This window comes from Sminthopsis crassicaudata, chromosome 1 (assembly GCF_048593235.1).
Source record: "Sminthopsis crassicaudata isolate SCR6 chromosome 1, ASM4859323v1, whole genome shotgun sequence".
Lineage (NCBI taxonomy): Eukaryota > Metazoa > Chordata > Mammalia > Dasyuromorphia > Dasyuridae > Sminthopsis > Sminthopsis crassicaudata.
The window spans coordinates 51646136-51669350 of NC_133617.1; the positions used below are offsets into that span (position 1 = coordinate 51646136).

Here is a 23215-nt window from a genome sequence, read left to right on the forward strand (position 1 = left end):
GGGAATCTGGAGGCACTTTTAAAAAGATAGCAATAAAAAATATTAACAATAAAATATAATAAAAATCCTCTATCTGGTATTTCCTATCATACCTCAGACCTTCCTTATCTTACCTTTGCAGTCCTCTTACACTTCTCTTACTTCCTTAACTCCAACAACTAGTTTCCTTGGCTTCCTTTAGGTCTATTTAAATCTTACTTTCTGCAAAAGACCTTTCTCAATTCCATTCCACATAGCCCTCGCCCTCTAGTATTACCTTCCATTTACACTGTACATACCTTTGTGTGTGTGTGTGTGTGTGTGTGTGTGTGTATAGATATATAATTATTGTAATTTTGTCCGCTATTAGAATGTGAACTCATACAAGGCACACATTGAATGTTTGCCTTTCTTTACCTTTTGCCCTATCACTAGCACAGTAAGCCCTTAATAAATGCTTTTGAAAGTTATGATATATGAACACTATTGTGCTATAAGAAATGATGAAGGGGATGATTTCAGAGAAACCTTGAAAAACTTATATGAACTGAAGCAGTGACAGTGATGTAAGCAATAACAATTGTGTGTTAAAGACAAACAAATCTGAAAGAATTAGGGTTGATTAATATAATGACCAAACTCCATTCCAGAGGATTAATGATGAAACAGGATATCTATACTTCCTGATGGAGAAGCAGAGTGCCAAATGGAGCTTTTTATTGGACACAACCAATACAGAAATTTGTTTACTTGACTGTTTTGTTGTTCAGTCATTTTAGTCACATCCAACTCTTTTTTTTCCCTTTCAATTAACATTCCTTTATTGAACACCTAATATGTGCGGTGCTTTTTCTGGGAAGCAAAAAATGAACAAGATGTCTTCCTCGTGATGTCCAACTCTTAATGAGACTATGTGAGGTTTTCTTGGCAAAAATACTCCAATATCCAGTATCAGGAAGTTTGCCTTCCTTCCCTAGCTCATTTTACAGATAAGGAAACAAAGGGAAACAGAGTTAAATAATTTGCCCAGGGTCACACAGCTAATAAGTATCTGAAGTCAGATCGGAATTCGGGAAAATGAATATTCCTGACTCCAGGCCCTGTACCAGGCCTTGATTTATAATACATTTGTAATAAGATTTTTGTTTTTAACTCATTCTCACTTAAGGAATGGAAGTTTGTAGTAAGACCACCACAAAATGGATTTTGTTGATTGAATGAAAATAAAATATAATTTTCAAAAATAGATAAATTTTTGTTGACTTACTTGTTGATTACTGAACTTTCTTAGAGCCTACTTTTCCAAGCAGAACTCGTAGGAAAAAAAACACACAATAGTTGTTTTGTTTTGTTTTGTTTTTTACCAAAGAGCACATTTGCTCTATGGAAATGAGTAAACTACTTTAGGTTATAATAACTCATCATTTCCAAATTCCTACAAACTACAGCAGAAATTCAATACCAGCATCTAAGCAACAGAGCTTTATGGACAAAAGAGGAAGACAGAGGTAGCTTAAATGACTTTCTAATCATTAAAGAAATTCCTCTATTGGCCAGACTATTTTCCTCCCAAAGCCAAAAAAGGGAAACCATTGATCAGACCTGGAAAGAAAGAATTCCATTTGTATAAAAACTATGATGATAGAATCCATGCCAGAATTCAGCAGAAGGATGGGATACTAACCCATACTGATCCCCATCCACAGAAATGGAAGTGACATTTTAAAAATGAAATAATTCCCCTATCATCAGAAGACTGGGAGGGATCAGATAATACTGCTTCTAGCCAGCAAAGGGCAGAGAAGAGCAAGAGGGCAATGAGGAGATAAAAACTTTTGTTGCCTTATTACAGGAAATTTGGATGCACAAAAAGTCCAAGTTACCTACCTCCTGAATTATAGGCAAAAAAAGACAACACAAATGCATCTTTAAAAATGAGTTCCTCCATGCCCAAAGGGCTATAAAATTGTACATACCCTTCAACCCAACAATACCACACTACTAGATCTGTATCCCAAAGACACCAAAGAAAAAAGGAAAAGGAGCTATTTGTACAAAAATATTTAGAACAGCTTTTTTTGTGGTGGCAAATTGAAAGAATGCTTATCCACTGAGGAATGGCTAAACAAGTTGTAGTGTAAGATGGTGATGGACTATTATCATTCTATAAGAAATAATGAGCAGGACTGCTTTCAGAAAATCCTGGGAAGACTTACATGAACTGATGCAAAGTGAAATGAACAGAATCAGGAGATCACTGTACACAATAACACCAATACTGTAACTATGATCAACTGTGACAGACTTCACTATTCTCAGCAATACAATGAACCAAGGCAATTCTGAAGGACTTATGATGAAAAATATTATCCATCTCCAGAGAAAGACCTGATGGAGTCTTTTTTGGTTCTTTTGGCCTGTGTTTTCTTTCACAACATGACTAATATGGAAATATGTTTTGCAGCACTACACATATATAACCTATATTAAATTGCTTACTTTCTCAATGAGGGGAAAGGAGAGGGGAAAAAGGAGATTTGGGAACTCAAATTTTTAAAAAACAAATGTTAAAAATTGTACATGTTATTGGGAAAAAAATAAAACATTAAGAGAAAAAAAGAATGCTAAAAATACGAATAAATGAATAAAAAAGAAATAATAGAAAAATTAGTTCCTCAAAAAATATGAAATAAAATAAAAATCCAATTTTTCACAATAGAACTAGGGTATAAAGCATATCATAGTTGGGGGTTTCCTTTCCTGAAATAATTTAGCAAAAACATTTGTGGAAATCAAAGAAAAAAGTCAAAATGAATTGGTTTCTAGAACATTTCACACTCATAATAACATAATAATAACAAAGAGGTTACAACCCTAGAAAAGAGGTGTTTTTATGATGTCCACTTTATAGTTGAGAAAGCTCAGGGAGACAGATGACGTGATTTGCTCAGGGTTACACTGCTAGGAAATATTAGAACCCACATTTCAATTCTGGTTTTTCTGACTTCAGGACCAAAATTCTTTCCACTCTGTTACCCAGATGCTGAAGTAATAGCTGATAGAAAAGATGGATTAAAACCTGTGTCTTATAAACTAATCATGAGGACCAAAAAAGAAAATGTTACTAAATAATTTTGTATACATAAAATGCCTTAGGGTCACAGTACATCTTTCACAATCTATCAACTTTATCCTCTATTTATCCATAGATCTAGAGTTGTCACTTCTCTAATCATAACTCTCCTGTGATTCTCTCAAGCTCAAAATAAAATCCAAGTACTTCTGGCTGGTCTTCAATGCCCCCACAGTTTGATCCTGGCCCCTGCTCTTATCTCACTCAACCACCCTCCAAGAAAGTTGTTCTGTCTTTTAAAAACTTCATCCTGATGCCCAGATCAGAATTTACTCATTCTTCCCATCAACTCCTCTTGCTGAAATCTTTAAAAACAGCAATTCAAAAGTTACTTCCTCCATCCAAATAATGATCTTTTGTTCCTGAAACATCACTTAATATTTTGCCTACACTACAAGAAAATGGTATTTACACACATATATTGTATCTAGGTTATATTGTAACATATGTAAAATGTATGGGATTGCCTGTCATCAAGGGGAGGGAGTAGAGGGAAGGAGGGGATAATTTGGAAAAATTAATACAAGGGATAATATTATAAAAAATAAATTACTCATGCACACATACTGTGAAAAAAATTTAAAATAAATATATATATATATATATATATATATATATATATATATATATATATATATATATATATATATATATATATATATATTGCCTGCACTTCTCATACTAATCATGTATAAATCAAATCCTTTATCAGATTCATGAGGAAAAGGTCAGAATCTATCTTTTCAAATCACAAAGCCCAGTTAATATGTGCATTAAAAATCTGTAATGATGCGTAATTTTGTTAGAGTGCGACTATCTACCTCATGAAATTTATTATCCGGAAATATACTAGAAAGCATTGAAATTGCTCGTGGAAATGCATTTCATAACTCTATAAGGCAACTAGTCAGTGCAGAGCAGAGTGTTGACTTGTTTAATGAAGTTAAGAAGGAAGGAGGAAGGAAATTCATAATATTCTGTAGTTATCCAATAATAACAAGATGATTATTTTGTTAATTTCTCTATCACTGGTCATTTCAAAGTAAAAGTTCAATGATTTCGGACAAGAAGACAGAATAATGCAAAGAGTTGAACTTGAAATAACCAGAGATCTAAAGTTTAATCCTGCCTCTCAAAATTACTGACCATATTACCCCCAGGCAAACCATTTAATCTCTTGGGCCCCAATAATATCTTAGCCAGGTGTTCTTAAGTTCTAATGACAATGTTATGAGAAGCAAGAGAAAACTTTCTGTAAATATTTAAAAGTTGTGTAAAATGTCAGCTACGTGGAAGAGAAGATTCATGCTTCAAGTTGGACTAGAATGCTTCAGAGATTAATTCCAACTCATAGGAGTTCATAACTCTTAAAATGCCATAGCTTAATTCAATGTTCATTTTTAAAGTCTATGCTCATTTTCGTTACTGGAAAAAGCAAAACTGAATGAAAAGGTTAAATCCACATTTAATAGAGGTTATTTCAATAGGCCTCCATGAATATGAACACAGCCATCAAAGATCTATTAACAGATCTTTGGGTTTAGCTCTGGCCAGACTGAGCAGTTGGTTTGAATCCAAGCTTTACCTGGGCTTACCCAGCTGGATTCTCTTGGTTTCCTCTTGTGGTCTAATTAGCTAGCAGAAAAAGAAAGCTATCCAAAATATATTTCTCTCCTTTGGATTAGCTGACACAAATTAATTTTATAATGATACATATAATCTTCTTTCCATCCCCTTACAACATAGATTTTAAAATAAGTTTTCTGAACTATGAATAACTGATATCCTATTCATTCTTCCATCCAACACAAGGGGGAGGGGGAGGGTCTATATAAACTTAGTTTTTAAAAATATTGTGAAGATTTTGCAAGGGTGAATGTTGAAAACTGTCTTTGCATGTATTTTGAAAAATAAGAAGCTATTATAAAAAATGTTTTTAATATTGTGATAATTGTATTTCAATAGAATTAGTTTCTTTTGTGCATTTAAAAACAGGATTCATAGTAGACTTTAATTTCATCATGGAAGAGACAAGGTCTTATGTAAATTCTATCTTCCCTGTACCTAACACATGGAAGGCATATAATTGTTTGCTAAATGAAGGATTCTTTTAATGATAGCTCACATTCATATAGTGCTTTCCAGTTAAACAAAGTATTTCTCCACATCAACCCTGTGAGACAGAGTATAAATACTATAATCACCACTTTACATAGGCATAAATAAACTGATCTGACCAAGCTCACATGGCCAGAGTCAGGACTGGAGTTCCACGTCTTCTGATTTCTTTTTTAATTACATTGTATTGCTTCTCCTATTAAAAGAAACTCAATGTTAGCATAAACTCTACTTCCTTATAAATAAGGAAGAGAAAAAAAGTGCTGAACTGGGAGTCAGAAGATGCAAGTTTAAGATTCTATCTTGTTAGTCATGTGAACTGTCAATCTCCACACTCTCATGAGCCACAATTTTCTTGTCTGTAAAATGGGGATAATAATACTTACATCACCTACCTCATAAGGCTGAGAGGAAAGAGCTTTGTAAATCTTACAACACTATAGAAAATAGGGTTAATAACTATTGAAAGGACATTATAAGCTACTGCTACCTTTCCTATCTTTACCTACAAACCCAAAATTTTCCTGAACTTTTTTTAAAATAAGAAGGCACTGTTCTTTCAAAAGTGCTTGAAATGAGTTACCCATTATGATGATGACATGTATGAATCAGTCAATGGCAAGCTAAATTTCAACTTGCCTGGAGATGAGGCAAGCCATTTAAGATATAATTAGCATCAGAGCAAAGTGTGTGCCATACCTTTTAAGACTCAGGATTTCTCCAATATTTTCATTCAGTAAAGAAGTAGACACTCTAGACTATCTGGATACCAGATAGTTTGTATTTTGTAAAGGCAAAATGACAAAATAATCAAACTCCTAATTATATTGGCAGGTCACCAAATAAAATATATAGAGCCAAATTCACATTTCTTCCCCTTTTACAATGTTCATTTGCAAATTGGTGATTTACTCCCAATGCAACCATAAATCACTTTAGATGTAAATTATAGTCAGTTTCTTTTCATACAATTTTCAGAAAGACAGCAATCTATAATTTATGCAAATTTTATTATATTAGGATTGGTAAAAAATAATATTTTCTTTTTTAAAAATGAAAGAATTAACAGTCTCGAACACTCTTAAGGTACATTATTAAACATCAGAAAGGAACTGTTCCAGGACTGCCACATTTGAATCATTTTCTCCTTTAATGCCTAATGGGACTGAATTTTGGCAATCAAGTATTTTCTACATTTTCTGATACTACTGAATTTAAAGGAAAAAAAAAAAGAAAGAAAAACAGCAGCAACACAGAAGATACTTGTTCTCCAATGTCCAAGGCTAGCTTCCTCTACCCCCAAAGAATCAATCACCAATGTCAATCTGTAGTGATAGTAAAACTACTTCAAGAATGATGAAGTATGGCAGTCTTAATGAATCAAAAAGAGAGAGAATGTGCTCAATGTTGATTACACATAAATACCTAAAAAATAAACTCTGCTGCAAACTTCCCTCCAGGACCACAATGGCTTAATCAGCATTTCTCTTACCCAAAGAACTCACCTTTCCCAAAGCTTTGGACCTGCAGTACTTAATCCACTATATGATGACAACACATTGCTTTTAACTACCCACTTTGAAACACAAAATTTTCAGAATGTCCTGGAACATCTAAAGTGGAAAACAATGTCCTTTATAACAAAATAATTGGAAAGTATCAGTTAAATTCAAAAAGAGACTATGATACAGCAACAAGATTATGGACATGGCTCTCTTCAACAATGAGATGATTCAAAGCAGTTCCAAATGCTCAGTGATGGAGAGAGCCATCTACACCCAGAGAGAGGCCTGTAGGAACTGAGTGAGAACCACAACATAGCATTCTTACTCTTCTTCTTGTTGTTTGCTTGCATTTTATTTTGCTTTTCTTTTTTTCTTGTGCAGTACCATAATTGTATAAATATGTATACATATATTGGATTTAACATATATTTCTACAATGTTTAACATATATTGGGCTACTTGCCATCTAGGGGAAGGGGAGGAAAATTGGAATACAGGGTTTTGCAAGGACTAATGTTGAAGAATTGTCCATGCATATGTTTTGAAAAATAAAAAACTTTAAAGAGAGAGAGAGAGAGACACTATGATACAGGAAAAAAGGATTAAACTGAGAGAAGTTTGGATACCTCCACTTTCTGGCAATATAGTGTTGTTGTCTCAGTTTCTTAACCTGTAAAATAGAATAATATTTGCATTTAAGGGGATGTGAGTTTTTTTCAATTTACTCTCAAATGGATCTGTGATCTCACAGATTTGGAAGTATACTCCAACTGTGAAGACTGAAACCTATCTATGCCATACTATATCCTACCAGACTTTTTGTCATGCTATTCCAAAAGTTTTCCACAGGAAATCCAATCAACATACTGAAGGTCTTCCTTGATTTCAAGGAAAAGTCTTCCTTATGTCTTCCTCCGTTGTCTCAGCATGATATGGAATGGATTCTGAATTTTCAAAGGTCATGCCAACAGAATACAACCTTGGGAAGATCCTACAAACACCAGAAAATCGGTGAGTACCCACCAATAATAAACATCTGGGTGTGTCACCAGAAGACAATCAGGTCCAAAAAAGTTTATTTCCAGAGGAATTAGCCACCAATAGGTACTAGAACCACAGCTCCTTAGGAAAACTATCTACTTAGGAGTGAATGGATAGCAATCACACTACTGAAGAGCGCAAATAAAATAAATTAAAATCCATTAAAGCATTAAGAAAAGGGATATAGCCATTAACATGTGCCTTTTGATTACATTTCTTCATCTAAAAGAACAAAAATAAGAATGGATAGTTTCTATAGCTGAGAGAGCCTGAAACTTATGAACATTGCTATGGCAATAGGATTACATTTTCCAACTTTTTAAGTGGGACACAATATAGAGTATGTAATAGTTCTGTAGTACATAACTCAGAATTCCAGTTACATTTGAAGTCCCCATATATTTTGGCTCAAAAAAAAAAATCACTTGTCTAAAAAAGTAAGGGTTACAAGTCAAGAGTACTCAGGAAGTTAAAACAGGATTGCACCATCACTACCAGGCTTAATCCCTCATTTCACTGGCAACAACTTCCATAAGGTAAAAAGTATGCACAATAATGTGCAATGAAGAAGAACAAAAAAGTTAACCAAGCTTATTGGGGCATCAATGAGTGGGAGACAAATGGAAGCTAATTTGAGATTTCCCTGCCTATGCCCTAGTTGACTTATGCAGCAGGCCCACACACATTAGGAGAACAGATCACACTCTGAAACCACTAACCAAGCTAATTCCCAGAACATTCATTCAACAAATATTTACTAAGTGCCTTTTATGGGTAACACATCAGCTGGTTTTTGATTTGCTTTGCTTTTTGTTTGGGGTGGGAGGGGGACATACCAAGATGAGTTAATACAGTCCTCAAGGTGCTTAAATTCTACTAAGGGAGAATTTAACTTGTAAAAGAAACCACTCTGGGAACTGTCCCATCTTAGCCAGACAAAAGGTCCTCTTTTCTTAAAAGAAAAAAATCTATAAATAATCACAATCTAGTGTAGGATTGTGCCATGAGAAAACATAAAAGGAGCTGAGACCAGAAAGAGAGACCTTTTTTCATTGAAGTGAATAGAAAAGGCTTCAAGAAGTAGCATTTAGACTGGGCCTTGAACTGAAGAAACCTTTATATTTCATCTTCCCTGTAAGTACCTAATGAGAAAAAGCATATTTAATGTTGGCAGTGATATTTGTATAAAGTATTCAATGACTGATTTACAATCCAAGCATCCAGAGAATGAAGCAGAAATCAACAATTTTAGATAAATCAGATTTTTATCTTTTGTCAATGTTCCATACAGTAGTCACAGGGTTTGATCTACTACACTATGCCAGGGTCAAAAAGCAGTGCAGGTACCAAACAGTTTTTAAGTGATCAGTAAAAGATTTCTACTTGCAATTACATCTGCAGGAATTTGTTCAAAGACCTGTACAGATGGTTTTTAATAACTGTAATCTGGTAATATAAGCCAAGTCTTCAAATCTTTTTCCAACTCCTTTCACCTACAACCATTCTAATGACACTTTCTAAAACCTAAGATTAGAGGACTTTTTCCTTCGGGCAGTATGCACTGAAGACTCTTAAAAAGAAAAAAATACCACAGCAAACTTAATTCACTATCAATTACTATATGGAAGGTCCAGTTTTCTCCACTCCTAAATTTTTCATATAACTGTTTAGATCAGGGGTTCTCAAACTAGAAGACATTTATTCGGCCCTCTGGGTTATGGCAAATGGGCTGAGGGGCGGGGACAGAGTGTGAGTTTTTGTTTTTACCATAGTGCGGCCCTCCCACAGTCTGAGGGACAGTGCATTGGCCCCCTGTTTAAAAAGTTTGAAGACCACTAGTTGAGATCAATATCTAAATTCTAATATTATAATTTTTCTGACATTTAGTTGTATAAATGTGATCTTCCATACTTGACTATAAATTTGAGGGTAGGTTTTGTGCTAAGTCAAGAAGACTAAATTCAAATCTGGATTCAGACACCTTATTAGTTGTATGCATCTACAGTGCCTAGCACATGATGCTTAATAATGTTTGTTTCCTTCTTTCCTTATTATTGAATGTTGAACTGAATTCTGAAGCAAGGTTGATGATCACCTTTTATCATGGAAGGCATAAAATTAAGAATATTTTTCTCCCTTCTCTTTAGGGGTCAGGGATTATGGAAAATATTATATTCAATACATGATATGATGTCAGATTAAGCCGAAGAATTTGCTTTTGCTGAACTACTTTTTTTTATCTTTTAGACAGAAATATTTTTGAAAATAAAAGTGACAAAACATGTCCAAAAAACTTTTTAAAGAACAAATGCTACAATTTCTAGGAGAAAGCTCACTTCAAGTTTAGACTAAAAAATAGTGTTCAATCAAGACTTCAGAAAACTGATGATTAGGTTTGCCTCCTCTGGGCAGAAAAAGACAGTAGACTATAGGAAAAGAATAAGGCTTAAGTTATCAGGCAAGGCCAATGTGTTTATCTCCCTTGTTAATTATACTTCTGTTACAAGATGGAGAAGGGGAAAAGAGATCATTGGGAAGTAAGTAATACAAAGAGAAATATCAGTTTTTGAAACCCCAAATAAAAATTCATCTAAGAAATACAATAAATTCAAAATTCAACACAATCTGTTACAAAATCACTAAGCAAAATGAATATTTTAAAGAAAACTTCAACACCATTTCTGACCCTAGTGACCACTAACAACACAATGCTGTGATACAATATGATAAATCTAAAAGACTGCAATTACCTTAACCCACCGATTAAGATGATCCAACTTAAAGTTATGGGACGTAACCCACACCCTAAATTAAAAATAGCAACATGACAACATATGGTACATACACAAGCTGGCCATCTCTGATGAGTGAAACAGGTTAGGTGGCCAGGCAGCAGCCTCACCCGTACAGCCAGGTTAAGACAACGATGTACACAGCGTGTTGGATAAAAGTTGGAACTTCTAGTTTCAAAGTCACAGAACCCTCTGAAGAAGTCTCACAGGGTACTAAGTCCACAGTTTTATTTACATCACTAATGAATTCCCTACAATTGTTTCTGGAAAGTTGCCTCAACTGGTGATTAGTTAGGACTACCTAAGACACCAAGATTTCAACATCTCTTCCACAGGTCGGCCTGCTGTCACTCCGAGAAGCATTTAGTAGGGCAACAACCTGCTTCCCTGGGAAGGGCTGGGGGGAGGGAGAGAACGAGCAGCACAAATAAGGGCAATGAAATTTCCCAGCTTACCTGATGGTGTTAAACACGTCTCCAGCAGGAAAGAAAGCAGCATTCCTTCCTAGTTAGTCTCTCCTCACACTCTTCCCCACCCCCTCCACCATCACCCCAAAGGCAAAAGCTAAATATGCCCTTTCTGGACAGGCAGAAAGGTGAGGTATGTGAGGTACCCTGAAAGAAAGGGTAGAAACAGGCCCTACTCTCGGTTTCGGAATTTGGAAGAACATACTCCAACTCTGCATCTTTCTTCCGGAAAGGCATGGGACCCCTGGCAGCCAGAGCCTACCTGGCTTCCCTCCGAGAAGAAGAACTGAAATTCCCTAAGAAGGAAGTTGGGGGTGGGAGGAGGTACAGAATTAACCTGTGAATTTCTACTGGAGGAAGGGGGAGAGGTACCAAGACTGAAAGGCCTACTTAATGAGCCTAAAAACAACCTGAGGCACAAACCACAGCATTCTGGGCAGAAGCAGACATTTCCCTGTGAAAATATGAAAATACAGAAAAGTGATTTCTGACCCTTTTTTTAAGTGAAGGACTTTTAAAAATGGAAGAGCAAACAAATACCCAGAGGTGGAAAGTTAGGTCAGCAAAGGGCAGGAATTGTGGACCTGGGGTGAGGACAATCCAAAGGTAAACTGTCACTCACCTCGATTTCCTTTAAAAAAACAATCCTTAAAATCCCAAAAAGGGGGAGCAAAAGGCACCTCTAAAAGCAACCAAGAGGGAATTGCACAGCCTCACCTTGTGGACCTGGGGGAGAACCACAACAAGGAGGAGACTGGCTCCGATGGAATGGAAGGGGACAATCCACAACCCCCTGACCCCACCCACCCTCACCCCACCTCTGCTCAACTGTACACCGCAGCCCCAAGTGCCAGGCCCGGAGAAACATATGCTGGAAGTGGGATTACAAACAAGGAGGAAGCGGAGCCCCTTCCCCCCAAGTCCCAGGACTGAGCCAGTATGCAGAGCCCGAAGGGGATGGGCACTAACCAAAAGCCCCCCACAGCTCCCCTCGGGGGGACTGGAGCCCAAAATGTCCCGGAGGCAGCCGGGAAGACCTGTGGCCTCTACTTCTGAGCCTGGGAGGAGGGGGAGGGAGCCACGCAGACAAGGAGCCACGCAACCAAGGGGGGGGTGAGGCGGGGTCCAAACGAGGTCCCCCGCTGACCGGGGCCGCGGCAGCCCCCCAAAGCTGGGCGGAGACGGGCAAGGAACTTCGCAGAGATCCATATGGCGGGGATGGGAGAGATCACCTGCTGGCCTCCCCCCGGTAGGACTTGCTCAGCCCGGACAGCACCGCAGGGAGAAGGGGGAGGGGGGCAGTCCCGAGACTACGGGGGCCCGGAAGGGGCGCCCGCCTGACTGGGGGAGGTGGGGGGAGCGGGACCTGGCGCGCGCGGGGCGAAGGGGGAGGGGAAGAAGGGCCCCGTGGCGCCTCAGCCCCGGCGCGCGCTGCGCTACGCTCGGTCCAGCTGAGGCGCCCGGGGCGCGGGGAGCCCGGGAGAGCGGAGCCAGAGGAGGAGAGGACAGGACCGGGGATGCCGGCGCCGAGCCGGAGCGCTCACCTGGCCGCCGCGGTAGCTCTCGAAGGCCCTCAGTGCGCTGTCGGTGAGCTTCACGTGGAAGACGGACACCTTGCTGCCGTCGCTCACCCGCCCGCAAGACAGCCCGTAGCCCCGAGCTTCCTTCAGTGCCGCCATCTTGCGACCCTCTCCCCCGGGCCGGGCCGTGCGCCTGCGTCGTAGCCGCCTCGCCTCGGCCCCGCCCCTTCCCAGGGGCAGCGTGATTCATTATTCAGGAGGCACGGCCGGCGCCGAGGTCCTCGGCTGGGCTACTCCGCTCCGGGAGAGGAGGAGGCGCAGGAGGAGGGGCGGGGCACTCTGACAGCCGGGAAAGAAGAGGGGAAGGGGGCGGGGCCACGGGAACTGCTGGCGGGGCGTCCCGCCGGGCCGGGAGCTACTGCGGACCCCGGGAGGAATCCGTCCAGCGCTCCCCGTCTTCCCCCTTAGAATGGAAGCGCCTTGGAGCGGAGCTCTGCCGCAGGAAGCGCTGTATAAATGTTTGTTGACTGGCTAACTGACCGATCCACTGTTCCAAAGACGTGAGGAAACTCAGTGACAGAGCCAGGCTGTCAATCATCAAGCGATAAACACTAAGCACCTCCCATGTGGCAGCCACTTGGCTAAAAGCTGGGGACATAATAAAAACGATAGTAGATGGGGGAGGAGGGAGCTTGGAATCAGGAAGGCCTGGGTTCAAATTCAGCTTCAATTGCTTTTGGCGGTTATGATCCCGGGCAAGTCACTTGATCTTTCTTTTACATCAGTAAGCTAAAATATAAAATGGGGACAATGATAACATCCACCTCTCGGGGTTGTTGTGAAGATTCAATAAAATAATTTATGAAAATAAATCATTTTGCCTTGCACATAGTAGGGTGCTTCATAAATATTGGCTTTTAGTCCGAAAGAATCGGACCCCACATCTTCTAAGCCCAAATCCAACTGCTCTAGCCAACAGCCAACAAGAACTCAGTATGTAGCAGGCACTGTCCTAAGTGCTGACAACGCAGGGAGTTCTGAGCGAGAAGGAAGGCGGGGGTTCGAGCGGTGGAGCCGGGGAGGACTCGGACTCGGGGGTCAGGGGTCAGCGGTCCACGGGCAGGAGACATCCGCTGTGGGGAGCAGGGAGTGACATTTTGGAGAGAGCATCATCACCCCATCACCCTACCGCTGTACACCCAGAGAACAAGGTGCGCCAAGGCTGGCAAAACTGTCTGGAGACGCACAACAAGGGCTGAGGACTTGAAATTTTACCTATCAATCAAAGGAGTCTAAGCTGTTTCTAGAGCCGAGCTCCGCGGGGACACGGTCAGTGAGACTACATCTACGTGGGAGGAGGAATTGGAGAGGGGAGGGGCTTCAACCAGGGGGACCAATGGGAGACTGTTACAATAATGTGAGCCCATGATATCAAAATCCAATAGAAATCTCAATTGTCTGTAAGGCTCCCCGCAGGCCCCTGAGAAGACCACATGTTACCATTATCTATTGTAGCTACTTTATTTTCTTAAATATTTCCCAATTACATTTTGATCAGTTTACGGCACTAGGAAGCATTGAGGCAGCAATGGGTTCGACACCTTCTGATGTAAGTAATCAAGGGATGAAGTGGCTGGATCCCCCCAAAGGTGTAGGGGAGACAGAATCAGCAAGAACTTCCACTGCCTGATGAGGGAGAGTGAAAAGCGCAGATGACTCCTACATTTCAAGCTTGGGTGAATGGAAGAAATACCCCCCCCAAGGGTGGAGCAGGCCTTAGAAGACCAACCATTTGTAAAGTGAATTTTACAGAAAGGAAATCAGAGTGCAGGCCCGGGAAGCTCAGGGGATGGGGGCCTACAATTCAAACCTGGAGCCTCATTTCTAGAAGAGTGTGATGGAGAGGCCCACTTGAGTAAGGGACCCCATTAGGGTCATGTGATCGATCATAGGACTTAAAACTATAGAAAAACCTATAGAGATTATTTGGAGCCAGAAGATCACTTTCAGTGCCCTGTGAAAATGGATCCATCGGACTAGAACTGTGAGCATCCTGAGTGCTCAATGCAGTGACTAGCACAGTCGAAATGCTACCAGAGTGACTTAATTACTGTTCCCAAGGCCTGAGGTAGGTCACTCCGCTCTGAATCTTTCTGAACATCATCGACTGGCATAGTTTTATTCGTGGAACTGACATCTGCTTTGCCATGACAAATTGAGAACCGCCAGACTTCACCATCAGACTTAGAGCCAAAAGCTCTCTCCCTCTTTGACAAAGATTTCTGACTTTTCTCTGGCAGTCTAGAAAAGACCCTTTCTCAGAATGTGTTTAAAACGTTAAAGGAAATAACAGATTTTATTTAGAAGCTAATGAAAATAAAGGCATGATCCCACTCTGACATTCACTAACCCCTCCTTGAAATCTAACCACAGAGGCCCTGGGAATCTGTGGACCCCTCCCAAGAAGCCCTGCTCTGTTAGGATGGGAGGCGGTTCTGGGAGCAGGGACTCTCTCAGTATCCCCAGCACTTAGCACACTTCTAGCACAGATATCAGTAAGTGCTTTTTCATTCATCAGCCTGTTTTCTAATGTGCAAAATACAAAGATCATAGAGGCTAGAAAGGGAAAGGGTCTCAAAGGTTGGAAATAGTTTGCCTAAGGTCATGTTATGAGTCAGTGGCAGGGGTAAGACTGTATACAGCTGATTCATTCATCCCATCAACAAAACTATTAAGCATCTACTGTGTACAGTGTCTCGTAATAGACACCAACAGAGAGACAAAATTAAGATAACACATGATCCCTTGCTCTTCATGGAGCCTACAGACAAATTGAAGGATAAACCAGCAACACATATAACAAGAGACAACATTTATTATGTTTACATGAAGTCCAAGGGAGGTCATTAATAACTAGGGACAAGAGAAGAATCCTGGGAGAAGCAGAATTTGAGATGAGCTCTCAAGGATAAACAAGAATTTAAGGATAATCAGAGAAAAGGCATTTGAAGCACAGAAAAGCAGCTGAACAGAGAGATGTGGGGCAGGAGGATCCCAGAAGTGATGATGGAGGAGAGAGCAGGGGGAAATCATGCAGTACGGCCAGAATGTAGAGCAAGTAAAGGAGCATAACAAGGCTGGAAAGGCAGGATGGGTGCCAGGTGTTGGGGACCTTGGATGTCAACCAGAGGAGTTTGTACTTGGACTGTTTATCCTTCAGATAAATATGTCTTAGCTGGGACTGGAGAGTCCAGAGGAGGATATAGTGTTATCACCTATGAGCATGAACTGTCTGAGAGGTAGGTGGGTCACTCTGGGATGGGCCTAAATGTGGCCCCTGGTAAGGCCCTGTTGTGATTATCAGTGAGTTCACTAGAGGCCACGGCTTTTAGTGAACCAAGAGACAACAGGAAGAGAAAATCACACAACCATTCTGGACCGGACCACAACAAATTTACACAACCTCAGCTGGCCCTCACTCCTAGGCAATCCTACTGTACTTAGCAACTCACTCTTCCCTTCTCCACCTCCTCCAAACCCGTCTCACCCTCTCAGCTGAGAACCCTGCCTCCTCTGTAAGAGAAGAAAAATGGAGGCCATTTACCTGGGAACCCCCTCTTCTCCCCTCTTCCTTATCACATTGCTCAGATGTCTTGTGTCTGCACCTCCTTCTCGATTGCCTTCCCATTTTCAAAGGACTTATGAAAAATGCTGTCCACCTCAAAGAAAGAAGCGGTGGAGTTTGAAAATTTTAAAAAATCATCTTTTTTGGAAGGGTTTTTGGGGAGGAGGAAAAATCTGTGTTTTCTTTTGCAACATGGCTAATATGGAAATGTTTGCATGATATAACCTATATCAAATTGCCTACTTTCTCAAGGAAGGTATAAGGAAGGAATGGAGAGAATTTGGAAGTCAACATTTTTAAAAATTAATGTAATTGAAAAAATATTTAAGAAATTAAAATAGAAAAAGAAAAAAAGATTGTTTTCCATGAAGAGCTGGCCCTATATGTCTCCTCCAAAACTTCCAAGATCAAATACTAAATCCTCTTCTTGGCATTTAAAGCCCTTCATTGTTTTCTGATTTCTAATATCCTACCAGCTCCCCCACCCCATCCCAAACAGACTCATGCTGTCTGCCATCCAAAAACACCAGCCTCCTTGCACTTCCTAGAACAAGACCCTCCACTCATTACAGGGTATTTCCATATCTGGAACACTCTTCCTCCTCCTCTCCACCTCTTAGCTTCCCTGGCTTTAAGTCCTAACACCCCATCTTCTACAAGAAGCCTTTTCCAACCCCTTTTAATTCTAGTGTCTTTCTGCTGTCGACTTCCAACTGACTTTCAATGTGGCTTATTATTATTATTGCTATTATGCCGGCTGGCACTGGCCTATTAGACTACCAGCTCCTCCAGGGCACGCTTTCTGCTTTATCGTCATACCCCTACAACTTATCACAGTGGCCAGCAAAATGCTCCCCGACTGGTCTCTCTGGCCCCTTTGTTAGTTTCTCTTAAGAAAGGGTCTTATGCCCATTTCCCATCCACACTGCTTTCGGACTTCTCCATCAAATAAGCACTAGGAACTTTCTCTCCCCATCCCCAACCCCCACTTTTCAGCTTCCTTTTGTGTTTTGTCCCCCAGTAAACTGCTAGGAGGGGGATGGGATGTCTTTGGGCCTTTTTTTTAAACTTGTATTTGTAATCCCCAACTCTTGGCATTGAGCCTGGTACCTAGTAGGTGCTTAATGAATATTTATTGACTGACTAACAAAAGCCCACAAGAAAGGGTCAGACGACTGAAGATCAAAGGAAAGAAGGGAGGATTGAAGCTTAGGAAGGAACCTCAGTTCAATGAGTCATAACATCCTAGAATCTGAATTAGAAAGGCTTTTAGGGGTCGTTGAATTCCCCACACCCCATTTATTTAAAATAAATTTTTATTGATCACCTTGGTGTTTTTTTTCTTCATAACCTACGCTTCCCAATGCATTCCTCCCTACCCCCTCCAAGATTCTCACCCACTATAACAAAAAAAGAAAGAAAAAATAAAAGAGCAAAAAGAAGCAGGGCTTTGTAGAAACCTGACAGCACGTGGCAAGTTTCACATCCACAATCTTCCACCTAGGCAAAGTACCTCTTATCTTTTCAAGCTGGGTCATTATCACGTCAAGCAATTGTTTTGTGGTTGACTTTGTTCTTCCTGTTTGCTTAGCTGGAGTCACTAGGGAGGTTGTTTTCCTGGGTCGGCGGACTTCATTCCGCAATAGTTCACGTAAGCAGTGAGATCCTGGGCTCAATTTAGAGCTAGCGGCCGAGCTCAGCCTCCTTCCCAGAAGTTAATGAACATTTACTAGGCCGCTCGTATTTGCCCGGCACTGTGCTTAGGGCTGGGCCAACGGGTAACAGTCCCTGTCCTCCAGGGCCTTCCGGTCTCAGGGGAGAAGATGGTTCCCAGGGGAAGGAAGGGAAGGTGGAGGTGGAGGGTCTAAGGTCTGATGTATTCTGAAGCTGAACTAAGCACAGCTGCTGATGGAAAATGGAGAATTAGCAGGGAAAAGCTGAGCCCTCTCCCAAGGAAGACTTCCCGAGTTTAAGGCCCTGCTTTGATTTGCATTTCTATCTTTGGAGATTTGAAGAACAGTGACTAGTAGTTTGGGGCTGGTGGGAGGTGCAGTGGATAGAGCACCTGACCCGGAGTCACCGAGATCAGAGTTCACATGACCTCAGACACCACCTATGTGACCCTAGGCTAGTCAAGTTGATCCAGTTTTCTTCAAGGGCCAAGGAACTGGCAGACTACTTACAGCAGGGCCTTCCCAGAGAAAACTCCAAAAGCCACGATGAAACACAACTGAACTCCAAAGTCGATAGTCTGAAGTTCTTTTGAGAAGTTAGTTCGTATCTTTTGATTTATCCTTTCTGCTATTTGCCTAAATATTTTTCAGGGCCGTATTGCTCAGCCCATTCCTTCCTTTCTTATCCTACTTGCATACTTCTTGATTTCATGCAATCAAAACTATCTTTTGTAATTGCCCCATCTTTTGTTTTGATGAACAAATTCATTCCCTACCAATAATGAAATGTTCCTGATCTGATTTTTAATGGAATGACTTTTAATACTTAAGTCATATCTATTTTGAAGTTATTCCGGTATATGGTATAAGATGCTGCTCTAATCCATCTTTCTGCCAGAACTGCTTTCCAGTATACCCAGTCATTTTTGGCAAGTATTTCTAAGGTAACTTAGGTTTTCAAAGACTTTATTTAACAGATGCCCAAACTGAGAGGTTGAATAGCTTATGTCACTTGGAGGAAGGGATTGTAATGGCCAAGTTATCTGCCCGGGAACCTCTTGGTCTCAAAATGCTCAGGGCCTCTCTAACAAGGTTTCAGATTCACATTCGCACAATTTATTCAACAAGCACTTATTTATTAATCCCCGCCAGGAGTATAGCATCAGAGTTGAACAGCAACCCCTTCATTGTACAGATGAGGAAAAGGGATGCCTGGGAAGGGCAAAGCCAGGATTGCTCCCTCCAGACATGTTGCCAGGGATGCCATTGTATTCGGAGCTTTCTGGTAGTCTCTGGGGCCAAACCAAACTGGAGCCTGCATTCTGTCACTCAGGGTCACAGAGAGACGGCACTATATAGGAACAGACATCCAAAAAACCCTAGGCAGAGTGCCAAGGGGAAAGGAGGAAGAGAGCTCTCTCATCTGAGGGGATGTGAGAAAGGCTCCCAGCAGGTGGTCCCAGGGAATCCCGAGAGGCTGAAGAAGTGAGGGCAGAAAGGCTTCCAAGGGGCAGGCCCTGTGGATAGCAAACTGAATTGTACAGAGGCCTAAGACTCCATGGAAAGAGCAAAGAATCATCCAACTGGGGTAATAATTCTTACCTGTAAGGGCTTTACATTTTACTCCTTACATATATTATCACTTCATTTGATCTAATTTGGTTAAAACCTAGAATGTGAGGAAAATCCCATGAAGTAAGTTTAGAAAGGAAGGTTGGAGGCAGAGGGAAGGCTTACAATGCCAGGCTATGGCATTTTCTTTTCTCATGCAGGCCCTAGGGAGCCCTGGAGGAATCCAGAGCAGATGGGTGGCAACAACCAACAATGTGCCCCCAGATGATGGGCAGGGGTGGGAAGGCTGGATCCCCAAGGCGGCTTTGTACAGCCCATTCTAGACTAGCCCTTACTGAGTCACAGGCCCAGAGAGGAGCAGATTTGCCCACAGAGAAGCCAGTAGAGCCAGATCTCTCAAACCCCCCCCCCCATTCTGGTTCTACAGTCCCTCTCAAAAGTCAGTCTAGGCTGGGCAGGTAGTTAGGGACCGAGGCTGGTTAAGTTGGGAAATGCCTTTCCTAAGGAGCTCCTCCAGACTCGGCCTGGGCTCTCAGCACCAAAACCAGCCATGGTGAAAGGAAGACATTTCTCAGGCTCTTATAAATGCTTCTGTGCTATAAAATTTTCAAATCATATATTTGTTACATGTGTATAAATAGGATCAATATATGTAAATGTTTCAATATCACACACATGTATGTATACTATGCAAATCTAGCACGTACAAACTGCCCTTTGCACAAAAATTCTCATGTAACACTTACAATCACCCTTTGAGGTAGGAACTTTATTATTCCCATTTCACAGCTGAGAGACATTAAATGCTGGGCCCATTGTCTTCTCACCAAGTCTGAGGTAGGGTAATCAGGCCCCAAAGGCTTCTGAAACTTGGGGGATCAGTATCTCCTTCACTACTTCCCCTCCCTGGTCACTGGCTCAGCAGCCCCACCTTGTCTTCCCTGGGCTCATCCCTGGCACCTCCCTGAAGTGAACGCTCCCAGGATGCCTTTGGGGGCACCCTCAGTGACACCCTGCCATGCTCACACTGACAGTCACAAAGACAGGCAGCCCCTTCAACTTTCAGCCCTGACGCTTGACCAGGAGCAGGCCCCGGACCTTCAGGGAGACCCTCCTCTTGGCCAAGTCCCTGGGTATCCAGGTTCCCATCCAGCAGCTGGTGGAACACAGATTGGAGACGACCACTCTGGCTTTCTGGGGCACCTGGGTAAAGCAGATTAAGGCTTCTGGAAGCCACCTCCTCCCCGGGCATAAGCAAGATGAGGACATGTGGCAGAGGATGAAGATGGAATCAAGGATGGAGATCCATGTGCACTTGACAGGAGACACAGACCCTGGTGGAAGGCTGGGGGGGCAAGGCGTGGGGTGGATGGAAGTATCTTCCTGGCTGCCCACCCCTGGGTCCCCTGGACCTTCTCTTTTTCAGTCAAGGATGGCACAAGGCCTCCTTCTGGGCAACAAGGCCAGGGTCCCTTCCCTGCCTCAGAAGCTCAGAAGGTGCTCACCCTCTCCAAGGATTCCCCAGGCAGCTGCACCCCGGACTTGGAGTGTGAAGCACACACTGGACCAGATCTGGGGGCAGAGCTCCCTGACTCGGGCTGGGTGAACGTGGGCCTTCCTGTCCTGCTTTGGTTTCCTCAGCCACAAACTAGCAATTAATTTTAAAGATTGCTTTCTAAAGCTTGGAGCGACACAGAAGACACAAGCTCATGATGACAGATTCCCCTGGGGATCTGGTGCTTTCAAGGAAATAGCACCTCCCTAGGGTCCCACAGCCAGTGGGCCCTGGGCCCCGAGAGTCCCTTCCAGGAAACTCCTGGTGGCCAGCATAGCTGGGGTGGAGCTGAGATTAGTCACCAGGCCAAGTCAGCACAGGGAGCTGTTTCAGGGAAGGAGGGAAGTGGTGCTGACAGGAAGCAAGGGGAGGGGGAAAGGAGAGGGGGGCGGGGAACCTTTTCGGGGGGACCCTGTGTAGATAGGAGCAGCCTGGCTGGAAACACCAGGCTGGGGCCTGGAAAAGGACCGAGGGGACGAGTGGCAGAGGTAGCCTTGGCTTTGGCAATGGAAAGGGGGAAGGGGCTGTCCCATAAGGGACTGAAAAGCAAACCAGAAGTGGGGGGGAAGACTCAGATCCTGTACCATGAAGTCACCCCAGGATAGATGGCAGATGGCCTTGAGGCCCAAACCAGAAAGAGGATGTGGGACAGCCCCTGGAGCAGCTTCGAGGAGGAGGGAGAGTCCAGGGGATGGCCCAGAGAGGCCCTGGCTCTGGGTAAGAATGGGGGCATTAGCTCCCAGGGAAGTGACTCATCCCCAGATTCTGAGCACTGCCAACTTAGAAGGCACCAATAGGCCCTTCCCCCATCCTGCCCCCCCAAAGCCTCTCACACCTGCCTGTCAGGGAGCCAGAAAACACCCACTCTCCAAGAAGCGAGAGGGATGCAGGAGGTGCTGGGGAAGCTCCTTCCAACCCAGAAGCCCATGATCTGCTCCCCTGGGAGTTCCCAGAGTGCCTTCAGCGGCCAAGGGAAGGGCAGGGGCCTTGGCTTTCAGGAGACATGGGCCCTGGGCCCAGCTCTGGGGATCCTGGGGCCAGGTGACCTCTTCCAGTTCTGGCTTGGCTGTCTCCTCAGCTGTCAGAAGGGAACAAGAAGTCCTACAAAGGTTGAAGGCGAGGGAAAGGCTTCATAAACAAGCCTGGGCTACATATTAACCCATGTGAGAGCCATTACCACCCATTAGAAACTCAGAATACTAATGGTGGGAGGAACCACAAAACAATGTCCAGACAGGGAGAGCCTGAAGTGAGAATTTCCGGCCCCAAAATCTTCCTCGGATCATGGAATGCCAGAAGGGTGGGGGCTGCGGAGGATTAATTAGTCTCATTTGTTCCTCATATCAAGTTGGGATGGGGGGGAAGGAGTTTATTATGAAGCCCATTTTAGAAATAAGAAAATCAAGGCTAAGAGAAATAACATGCCTAGGGCCACAGTCAAAGCTGGGAGGGCCCTTAGAAAGTGGGATGTCAGAGCTGGGAAGGGCTTTTAGAACATAGGATGTCAGAGATGGAAGGACCTTAGAACTCAGACAATCAGAGGTAGGAGGGCCTTGGAACACAGAGCATCAGAGCTAAGAGGTCCCTTAGAACCCAGGATGTCAGGGGCTGGGAGGTCCCTTACAACTCCGAAAGTCAAAACTGGGAGGAACTTTTGAACACAGAATATCAGAGCTGGAAGGAACCTTGGCATACAGAAGTTCTGAGATATGGTCCTTAGAACACAAAGTCAGAGCAGGCAAGGAAGGATTTTAGAACCTGGAAAGTCAGAGTTGGGAAGACCCTTGGATCACAGATCAGACCCATAGAGATCACCTAATGGAAGGCAACTGAAAGAAAGAAATGGCTGCCAGACCCAGACTTCTGTCTTCCCAGGAGGGCTCTTTCCCCTGCCCCAGGGGGTGCATCAGGGATCCCTTTCCCCCTTTCCCTTGGGGATGCATCTGTCCGAGCTGAGCAGGCAGCAAGCCCGGGGGTGAGTCACTGGGATTCATGTGAGCTTCCCTAGGAGAGAAGAGGGGACGGTCGGGAGTGTTGAGGTGAGGAGGCCGAATGGAGTATCCCGGAGCTGGGGACAGACGGCCTAACAGGAAGGGAAGTCGGCTGAGCCTCCCAGGCCCCTTCCACCACACACACACAGAGGAGCACACAGACATGCGTCCCAGCAGACACATGCAAACATGCACGGTGCAGACATGGCCACACACATGGAAAGGCATGTGTGCGCCTGCGTGC

At 42.9% G+C, this 23215-nt stretch overlaps 1 protein-coding gene across 2 annotated transcripts in view; it reads right to left on the minus strand.

The window, feature by feature from the left end:
* Nucleotides 1–12745, minus strand: part of ELL (elongation factor for RNA polymerase II) — a 128015-nt gene extending 115270 nt beyond the window's left edge. The window contains exon 1 of one of the 2 annotated variants that reach the window (XR_012488226.1): nucleotides 12580–12745. Coding sequence is in view for 1 of the 2 variants with exons in the window: in XM_074302715.1 (XP_074158816.1) it covers nucleotides 12580–12714 (135 nt within the window). In the remaining variant the exon portion in view is untranslated. The remainder of the gene's footprint in view (nucleotides 1–12579) is intronic. The other variant, XM_074302715.1, reaches the window with a different exon arrangement.
* Nucleotides 12746–23215: the final 10470 nt, after the last annotated feature.